This window comes from Oncorhynchus clarkii, chromosome 18, assembly GCF_045791955.1.
Source record: "Oncorhynchus clarkii lewisi isolate Uvic-CL-2024 chromosome 18, UVic_Ocla_1.0, whole genome shotgun sequence".
NCBI classification, from domain to species: Eukaryota; Metazoa; Chordata; class Actinopteri; order Salmoniformes; family Salmonidae; genus Oncorhynchus; species Oncorhynchus clarkii.
Window position 1 is genome coordinate 18,121,746 of NC_092164.1, and position 10,301 is coordinate 18,132,046.

Here is a 10,301-nt window from a genome sequence, read left to right on the forward strand (position 1 = left end):
ATTCTTTGTCCTCCAAACACGACGAGTTGAGTTTTACCAAAAAGTTATATTTTGGTTTCATCTGACCATATGACATTCTCAGAATCTTCTTCTGGATCATCCAAATGCTCTCTAGCAAACTTCAGACAGGCCTGGACATGTACTGGCTTAAGCAGGGGGACACGTCTGGCACTGCAGGATTTGAGTCCCTGGCGGCGTAGTGTGTAACTGATGGTAGGCTTTGTTACTTTGGTCCCAGCTCTCTGCAGGTCATTCACTAGGTCCCCGTGTGTGGTTCTGGGATTTTTGCTCACCGTTCTTGTGATCATTTTGACCCCACGGGGTGAGATCTTGCGTGGAGACCCAGATCGAGGGAGATTATCAGTGGTCTTGTATGTCTTCCATTTCCTAATAATTGCTCCCACAGTTGATTTCTTCAAACCAAGCTGCTTACCTATTGCAGATTCAGTCTTCCCAGCCTGGTGCAGGTCTACAATTTTGTTTCTGGTGTCCTTTGACAGCTCTTTGGTCTTGGCCATAGTGGAGTGTGACTGTTTGAGGTTGCGGACAGGTGTCTTTTATACTGATAACAAGTTCAAACAGGTGCCATTAATACAGGTAACGAGTGGAGGACAGAGGAGCCTCTTAAAGAAGAAGTTACAGGTCTGTGAGAGCCAGAAATCTTGCTTGTTTGTAGGTGACCAAATACTTATTTTCCACCATAATTTGCAAATAAATTCATTAAAAATCCTACAATGTGATTTTCTGGATTTTTTTTCTCCTTTTGTCTGTCATAGTTGAAGTGTACCTATGATGAAAATTACAGGCCTCTATCATCTTTTTAAGTGGGAGAACTTGCACAATTGGTGGCTGACTAAATACTTTTTTGCCCCACTGTGTGTGTGTGTATATATATATATATATATATATATATATATATATATATATATATATATATATATGGCTGACTTGCGTAGAAGGATCTGACCCTTTTTTGAAATTTTCGCCTAAAATGACATACCCAAATCTAACTGCCTGTAGCTCAGGACCTGAAGCAAGGATATGGATATTCTTGATACCATTTGAAAGGAAACACGTTGAACTTTGTGGAAATGTGAAATTAATGTAGGAGAATAACACATTAGATATCATAAAAGATAAAATATGTTTGTTTTTTTGTATCATCATCTTTGAAACGCAAAAGAAAGGCCATAATGTATTATTACAACCCAGGCGCAATTAAGATTTTGCCACTAGATGGCAGCAGTGCATGTGCAAAGTTTTAGGTTAATCCAATGAACCATTGCATAACTGTTCAAAATGTTGTCGCAAGACTGCCAAAATGTGCCTAATTGGTTTATTAACACATTTTCAAGTTTATAATTGTGCACTCTCCTCAAACAATAGCATGATATTATTCTACTGTAATAGCTACTGTAAATTGGACAGTGCCGTTAGATTAACAAGAATTTAAGCTTTCTGCCCATATCAGATATATCTATAACCTGGGAAATGTTCATGTTACTTACAACCTCATGCTAATCACATTAACCTACGTTAGCTTAACCGTCCCGTGGGGTGGACACCGTTCCTGTAGAGGTTATTAAACAAATGTGGTTTCTACTGACAATTGAGATGTAGAAAGTATGGCATAAGGGAACGATGAGCGGATAAGAGGCAATCCGTAATTTCGATTAAGAAATTTATGAGCAAGCTAGGAAGGATGTAGTCAATATAAATTGCCACTGCAATTCATTGAATCAATGGTCTTTCTACACATGACCTTTCTCCCCCCACTGATTCCTTCTACTGGCTTGCGGAAGGAAGGCACCTCTTCTAGTGAAAAGGACACATCCTCTATGAAGTCAAATACAAGATGATTAAGCCGGCTTCGTGAGGTGTGTGATCCTCCTGGTTGTAGTTTTGCTTGTTTCAATGGTGTACAAGATGTCCCTTTTTGGCCATCTGTAGATGGCTGTGCATCTCTGCACTTTTTCATGTCGTCTGGCTGACTTTCTGATCAGGGTCTTCCATTGATTGTTACGCATCCTCTGAAAAATGTAATTACTTAACTATAACACCACAGTATAAGTAAAATAACAGCGGAGTGAGCCCCTTGTTATTGTTTTAATTAAGGATTGTAGCTACATATGTTTCACTTTCTATAGCCTGCCCCTATCTGATAAACACAGGGCTGGAACACACACCCACTCACACATGGACAAGGCTGTGGATACAAGGATGTCAATGGTGGTTTATATTGTTTGTCTAGAAATACTCAAATATAAAAATAAAAACAATGGACTGATACAGTATTATATTTTGAGTTATGATTGCATAATACAGGCATTTATTTGGGTTGAAAAAACAATTGAACAGCAGGAAAACCACAGTGTGGCTTTATTGATATGGGCAGTGGCGATTTTAGCAAGTAAATCTTGGTGTGCCCCCAAAAAAAAAAAAAAAAGTGGGATGCATGCCAGCTAAGCCACTACACAACATTAAACAATACATGAATTGCACTATACCACTGCTACACCTGGCTATCAGCAGAGCCTTGTCTGGCAGGGAAAGATATCATTCAGTCTCATTTACTGCCTTTAAAAAAAACATAGGTGATATGGCTGACTTGCTTTAACAAATGTGGTTTCTACTGACAATTGCGATGTAGAAACTATGGCATAAGGGGAAGACAAGCGGATAAGAGGCAATCCGTAATTTCGATTAAGACGTTAATGAGCGAGCACTTTTGAAATGTACAGCGACAGAATTCAGAACATGGGCCGTTCTTATAGTGTTCTGCCTGTACATCAAGTCAGAACCGTAGGATAAATAAAGGGGGTATATAAGCAGACAATGAAAGCTCTTACAATATTCAATGATTACATTTCGCAAAAATACGTTATAGGTTACATGTGCATCACCAAATCAGAACACTAGGCGAAATTAAGATGTGAAAACAGACCAAATTATTAGGCTGAGGCACATGGGCTACTAACAGCTTACCTCAAAACATACACTTAGTATTACTTTATTAGCTACAGTATACATATCGCCCTGGCCTATTACATTATTTATGCAGCAGAGGGCTCCCGAATGGCGCAGCAGTCTAAGGCACTGCATCTCAGGGCAAGAGGCATCATTACAGACCCTGGTTCGATTCCAGGCTGTATCACAACCAGCCGTGATTGGGAATCCCATAGGGCGGAATAGCCTTCAGGCCACCTTGAAGCAGGACTCGCTGGTCACCATTGGACAGTTTAGATCAATTTTGAGGGAGATGTGATCATTGTGTTTGTTTTGATTAATGTTGTTGTATTGTGTTGATGTTGTTATTTTGCTTTATGTTGTACTGAATTGTGTGTTCATGTTCACAGGGCTCCCTTGAGAATGAGACCCTGGTCTCAATGGTGACCCCCCTGTCTCATTGGAATGGTCCCACCTGATCTTACCTGACTCAATCATTGAATCAACAGTCAACTCAGTTTTCTTGTCAATATAATAGATAATCTTTGATATGGATTGCCTGGCTACCCAAACGCCTCAATAATGTATATCTGCAGACTACGGTTATTACATGCCGCACCCACAACAAATAATTTACTACAAACTGCGCCCATTGCCATTGCGACTGCTAGCAGTGTCTCTGGCCCACACTCCAGGACAGTAGGTGGCGGGAATGCAACAACGAGAGCATGGTTGCATCACCACCTGGTATGGCAACTGCTCGGCCTCCGACGGCAAGGTGCTCTAGAGGGTAGTGCGTACGGCCCAGTAAATCTCTGGGGCCAAGCTTCCTGCCATCCAGGACCTCTATACCAGGTGGTGTCAGAGAAAGCCCTAGATATTGCCCAAGACTCCAGCCACCCTAGTCATAGACTGTTCTCTCTGGTGTGATGTGTGCGGGGCACAATTCAGACAAGCCAATCATGTCAAAACCCACATGCAAGTGCACACAGGAGTCAGGCCATAGGGAAAGGGGAATATCTAGTCAGTTGTACAACTGAATGCATTCAACTGAAATGTGACTTCCGCATTTAACCCAACCCCTCTGAATTAGAGCAGTGCGGAGGGCTGCTTTAAATCGACATCCATGTCTTCGTCGCCCCTGGGAACAGTGGGTTAACTGCTTTGCTCAGGGGCAGAACGACAGATTTTTACCTTGTCAGCTCGGGGATTCGATCCAGCAATCTTTCGGGTTACTGGTCCAACGCCCCTACCCGCCAGGCCTTATGGGATGCTTTGTGCATTGGAGGATTAACAAATACAAATTTGCCGGGTGGAAACTACGAGGGTGATAAAATAAAAATGTATAAAAAGAGTTAACTTTTGATACAAAATCTTCAAATAATTGTTTGACAAAGTTGACAAAAAAAAACTACAATAAAGACTGATGCTATGACAATATTGTATGTTTGTTTTACTGTTGTAGTCCTTTCTTATTGAGCGTCTGTGGGAGATTCTCAATTGGTTTCGCAAACTCTCCTCGCCTCCTTTTGAAAAAGATCAAAAGTAATCAGTGAAAGGAAAAGTGAAAACAAACCATAGCATGTATGAAATTACTCTCCTACTCCACTTGCACGTCATCAAGCAAATGATGCTTACATAGGAGGAATCTCAAAATATGTGTAAAGTGGTAAAAACAAGTTTAGCTAGTTGTTCCAGACATTTTATAGATAAAAGATTTGTTTTGTGATCGGGAGCCTGTAGGATACACAGGTGGAGAATGTCAATCGAGTACTCCTCGTGTTCCCTCTCCTCTCTTCTCAAACCCATTGGATGAGAAAGCCAGAGGTCCCTCCCATATGACCTTCTCCTCCAATGGGTTTTGAGAAGGAGGAGAGGGGATGCGAGTATGCAATTGTGATTCTTCCCTGATGTTCCTCTGACAAAGGAGGCAATCTCCTACATATGGCGACCACTCATCGGTTTCCAGTTCACGAGGAGGGCGGAGTCAGCGACTTTTTCCCAAATTAGGGGGCCATCCACACTGTTGTATAGAGGTCAAGTCTCCTCTCCAGAGTGTTGCCTCTTCTGGTGCCGTTTTCGGTCGCCAATTTGGGAGAAGCTTTGTCCACAGTCTGAGCACTGGTACGGTTTCTCTCCAGTGTGAATTCTCATGTGTACTGTAAGGAAGTTCTTTTGGAAGAAACGTTTTTCACAGCAGAAGCACTGGAAAGGTCGCTCTTTATTATGCACCCTTCTCACATGAGTCATCACATCACGTGAACGGGAGAAGGACTTTCCACATTCAGAGCAAGGATAGGCAGCTCTTTCTCCTGAGTGTTTTAACTTGTGCACTTGCTTGTGACTCTTTAATGTCCATTCACGTGCAAAACGCTTCCCGCATTCAGTGCAGTGGTACGGTTTCTCTCCGGTGTGTGTTCGCTGGTGCTCTTCCAACCGTCGTAAAGTTGTAAAACCATCCCCGCAGTCAGTGCAGAGGAATGGCTTTTTTCCACTTGCAGTGTGTATTCTTGTGTGTCTTTCAAACTTTGTCTTGTTTAAGAAACACTTTCCACAGTCCGAGCAGTGGAGTGCCAGGTCTACAGAATGTACTGGAAGGTGTGATCTTAGTTTTGCCATGTCAGGAAATCTTTTATCACACCTTGAACAGCGGTAATGTTTATGTTTCTTTACCTTGTGTGTTAGTTGATGTTTTTTAAGTCTCTCACGTCCCGCAAAACTTTTGTCGCAATTAGAGCAGTGGTACGGCTTTTCATCTGTATGCGTTTCTTGCTGATGTCTTCTAAGACTATGCCTTCGTGTAAAGCTCTTTCCACAGTCGGAGCAGTAGTGATGCCTTTCCTGTGGTGAGATCTTCTCTGTATGTTTTAGCTGGTGATTTTTCAACACCCATAACTGTTTGAATTGCTTCCCACAGTCAGGACAAAGGTGAGGCCTTTCTTGACTATGTACTTCCATGTGTATTTTTAGTTCTCCCGGTTCAGAAAAGCTTTTATCACAGTAAAGACAATCACCCCCTTTCTTATGTGTCCTCTGGTGCCTTTTCAGATTATCAGAGCGGGTAAAACCTTTCCCACAATCAGGGCAGAACATTTCTTTCACTCCTGTATGTGTTTGATGGTGTCTTATAAGATCCCTTACTTTTTGAAAGTTCTGACCGCAGTAAGCGCAGTAGTGAGGCTTTTCTCCTCCAGGTCTGAAATCCTCAATGAAGTCATCAGTATCTAGAGGCTCCTCTTCATTCTCCTGCGTTGTTTGGGGTTGTTGTGGTCTTTCTGAGTTTTGATTCTTCTCTGATTGGTACTGGGAATTGGCTGGGCATTGCTGTTTGTTATGTGAAAGCACACCCTCTACATTTGCAGCATTGCTGGTAGCTTTGAAGGTATTCTCCGGCAGGTCCTGTTGCTTTTGACGAATGCATGTGACAGCTTCATCCAGTGTTATTTCTGGGTCCATTTGTAATTGCTCAGACAGTCTTTTGTCACGTAAGCCCATAACAAGCCTGTTTCTTATTTCCTCACTGAGTAGAGCTCCATAACCACAATGTTCTGACAAACAATGAAGTGCAGAGATAAAATCATCAGCAGTCTCTCCTGCTTCTTGTTGTCTTTGGTTGAATTTTGTTCGTTCTAATATTACATTCCTCCTAACTGCCAAATGTCCATCTTGCTGCTCATTATTAGAACTGTGGAAGTGTTCCCCCTCGATCAGGTTGTCATCTTGCAGGTCTTCTGAGGTGTCCATCTCCTTTGCCTGGAAATACATTTAAAATGGCATAATTACTAGTAGTCCTATTGTCTCTGTTCTCTCAAACAATATTATCTATTACAAATTATATAGCCTACGTTTTATTATGATTAAAGTCCAAATTAGAATAGATAGCATATACAATAAATAGCCAAACAAATAAATTAAGTCTATACATTTTTACAGTAGTAGGTAGTTCTAATTTGAATACCTAGCAGTACCAATATGATAATGAGGATTTGTTTGTCGGCCTAGAGATCCCCATGATATAGCATATTGATTGCTATATCATATTGAAGCCCCATGTGCACTAGCATGTTAATTTCACAGGAGCACATTGAATTTGGTGTCAAATGAAAGCTAAGAGTATATATTTGTTTTAAATTAAGGCACAGAATGACCCAAAAATTATAACAGAATGACTGCAACTGAACTGGCTGCAATGGGAATTCATAGTAGTCACAAACCACAGTTAGGTCACCTACTGTCCTCCCTTCCATTGGAATACTGTTTTTCATTTGCTTTCTGTCACATGGTGCAAGTGTGAAAACCGTCTGGACAAACCCGCCCTCTCTTTCCCAGTCTCTTCTCCCTCTCTCTCCAGCTAATGTCACCTCCCCTGGCTCTTACTGACACCACTCTTTCCATTTACTGTAACCAGCCCTCTCGCCCACTGAGGAACGACCGACACTGTACTGTATGTTTATGATGTACTGAAGTGTACTCTACTGTGCTGTACAGTGAAGTCCAAACTTGTGAAACAGGCGTCTGTGATTGGTACATATTAGGTTAGGTCCGGACAAACCAAATGTGGTCTTGTTTGGGGACCTCATTAGAATAACAGCCAGTCTGTAGAAGAGGCATAATACCCAAACATGCAAAGGAAGAAATTACATTTTTCTACTTTTGTGTCTATTCAGGATGCATCATCATGAAGAGAATGACATTCATAATTATGGATTTCTGTATAGTACAGATCAGGGACCCATGATGTCATTCTGTTACCAGCATTATGTTACCGGGTGTTAATTACTTACTGTAATTCAATAACCAAAATAAAATAAATTAAACTCGAGGCCTAATATCATAGCCAACAACCAATTCTTTCTGCAGAAATCTTTTGTTCTTAATTCGGAGAAGATATTTGAGAGTTTTTGGAAAAAGTACTATTTTACCGTCATTCTGTTTTGAAACTTTACATCTGCACTGTCTTTGAGTAAATGTGTTTTTGTCAAATTTTCTGTGGAAATTGTTAAAAGTAATCATTTTGCTGTGCATGGAGTTGTATGGTTTGTTTAACTTTGCAATCAATGGCGTTTGTTTGGCATACTTTTAAGGCTGTGGCTGCGGATCCGACTTTTTCGGGATCTTTAGTGTGAAAAGAAAAAGATCCGGAGCTTCCAGAAGCTTCTGCGCATGTGCAGATCACATTCTGCGCACACTGGCAGACTTACCATCAGGCAGAAGAGGCAATTTCCCCAGGTCTAATGTCATCAAGGGGCCTCATGAGCTGGACATAAGCTAGAGATACCTTTTTTTTTTTTACCCCTTTTTCGTGGTATCCAATTGTTTTAGTAGCTACCATCTTGTCTCATCGCTACAACTCCCGTACGGGCTCGGGAGAGACGAAGGTTGAAAGTCATGCGCCCTCCGATACACAACCCAACCAGCCGTACTGCTTCTTAACACAGCGCGCCGCACCAATGTGTCGGAGGAAACACCGTGCACCTGGCAACCTTGGTTAGCGCGCACTGCCTGTCAGCCTTCCGCAACTGTGGTGGAAGGTGGCCGAAAATACCTGACAAACTCGTCCGACCAAGAGACATCCTGAAAAATCGGTATTTTCACGAAAGCTTCTGTAGTGTCCGAACGTTGTCACAGGACTCGTCTGAAGGTAACCCGGTACCGGGCCAAAAATTGAATGGAAGAGAATAGGGCATTTCCATGTAAAAAGGTATACAGGCAATTCCAATGTAATTGTATTTTTTCCTGAGTTTTCTTATATCTCTCAGAAAAAGGACAGACACCAAAACATACTTCCTTTTGATGACATGTTTTTACATGTATGAATCTGTTATTCGATGCATTTCTATGGTCTAGTAGCAGTAAGGACAAAATCAATGTTTTGTCAAATACTTTTTTTTGTTTATACCTACTGGGGCCCTAAAATTCTAAATCAAATAGCTAAATGATCCTTGGTATGACCATCGTAAAAATTCCATATGTTAGTTTAGTAGAAATCCAGAACTGGGACCTTAGACTCAAGGGGAATACAATAAGCATTTCTTTAGACTGGCCTCTGACTGGGGCCTCCAAATCAGTAAATCCGCTCGTCTGCGCATGTGTATTATTCTCCTTCGCCCATAGAGAACAGGCTACTCAAGCGAATGGTATTCCTTTAATAAAAGTTAGATCAAAGTTCAATCAGTGTCTGCAAGATCACATTATAAATCAAGAATTCTGCATAACAGAACCAAATAGCATAGTGTAATGTTAATGTAAGACCAGTAACATTATTCTGTCCTATTATAGTCGTTCGGTAGAATACTGTGATCATCATGTAATCTTGCAGACGTTCAGCTTTGATCGAACGTTATTAGACGAGCACCATTCGCCTGAGTAGCCTGTTATCTGTGCATAGAAAATATACACCTGCGTAGAAAGTGATACAACATGCGCAGAAGCTTCGGATCTGTAATTTTCCGGACTAAAGGGACTAGTCAAATGAACATCAAAAGTATAATTTTCGGCATTTTAGCTAACCCTAACCTGTTACGTTAATGATCCTAACCTACTACGAAAAGTCAAATCTGACGTTCATTTTACAAAAGTTGGATTCCTTCTAGCCATTACCGGACTAAAGATCCCGAAAAAAGTCTGATCCAGCAACTCTGTTCTTTCAAAGTGAAAATCGGAGTCTCAGAGCCATTATGATACCTTTGAATTAGCCGGCTCCTCTTCGTCTCCGTTCTCCGGAATGGTTTCGGGCAGTCCTGCCTCCTTCTGAAGTTCCGCCATTTTCTCTGTGTGTTTTGTATCCCACCAGAAGGGTTGCGGGTAAAACCAACGAAGTATTTTGTGCTATTCTATACACAACAGGTTTGTCTTATTTTGCTGCTAGCAATTTAAGCTTTTCGCTACATTTGATTAGTGATGTTGCGTTTGATATCGAGCTCCGAGGCATGCATCGAAATCGCTAAGCAGTTTCTTATTTTTCTTCGGTGGGGTTTAACGGCGGTTGGCTTCCAATATGTTGCATTATCGCCACCAACTGGACTATAGTATAAATCCATTATACTTTGTGATACAAAATCGGGGTGGGGTAAACCATTCCAACTAACCCTACACTCGTTAAAAACCCACTAATCCATTCCACTACTTTAACCCTATCGGCTCCTGTACCATGCCAACGGCCTGGGAAGACCAGACACTACTGCTCAACACACCCTGTAACTCTTCTGAAGTCAAATCTCATACACCCAAGTACTTCTCTGCAGCTGCCACCACAACATCTATTTTCTGTGAGGTACAGTTGATCAATGATAAGCATTGCTAAGAAGCCAACCTTACTGAAGCATGTCACTCATTGACCTATCCCTCTGTGCTGG

General features: G+C 41.5%; 1 protein-coding gene across 1 annotated transcript; it reads right to left on the reverse strand.

The window, feature by feature from the left end:
• Nucleotides 1-2,303: 2,303 nt before the first annotated feature.
• Nucleotides 2,304-9,884, reverse strand: LOC139373130 (zinc finger protein 436-like). Its single transcript, XM_071113261.1, has 2 exons — nt 9,631-9,884; nt 2,304-6,699 (listed from the first exon to the last, which is right to left on the reverse strand). The coding sequence occupies exons 1-2, from the start codon at nt 9,709-9,711 to the stop codon at nt 4,984-4,986; spliced, it is 1,797 nt and encodes a 598-aa protein (XP_070969362.1). The 5' UTR covers nt 9,712-9,884; the 3' UTR covers nt 2,304-4,983.
• Nucleotides 9,885-10,301: the final 417 nt, after the last annotated feature.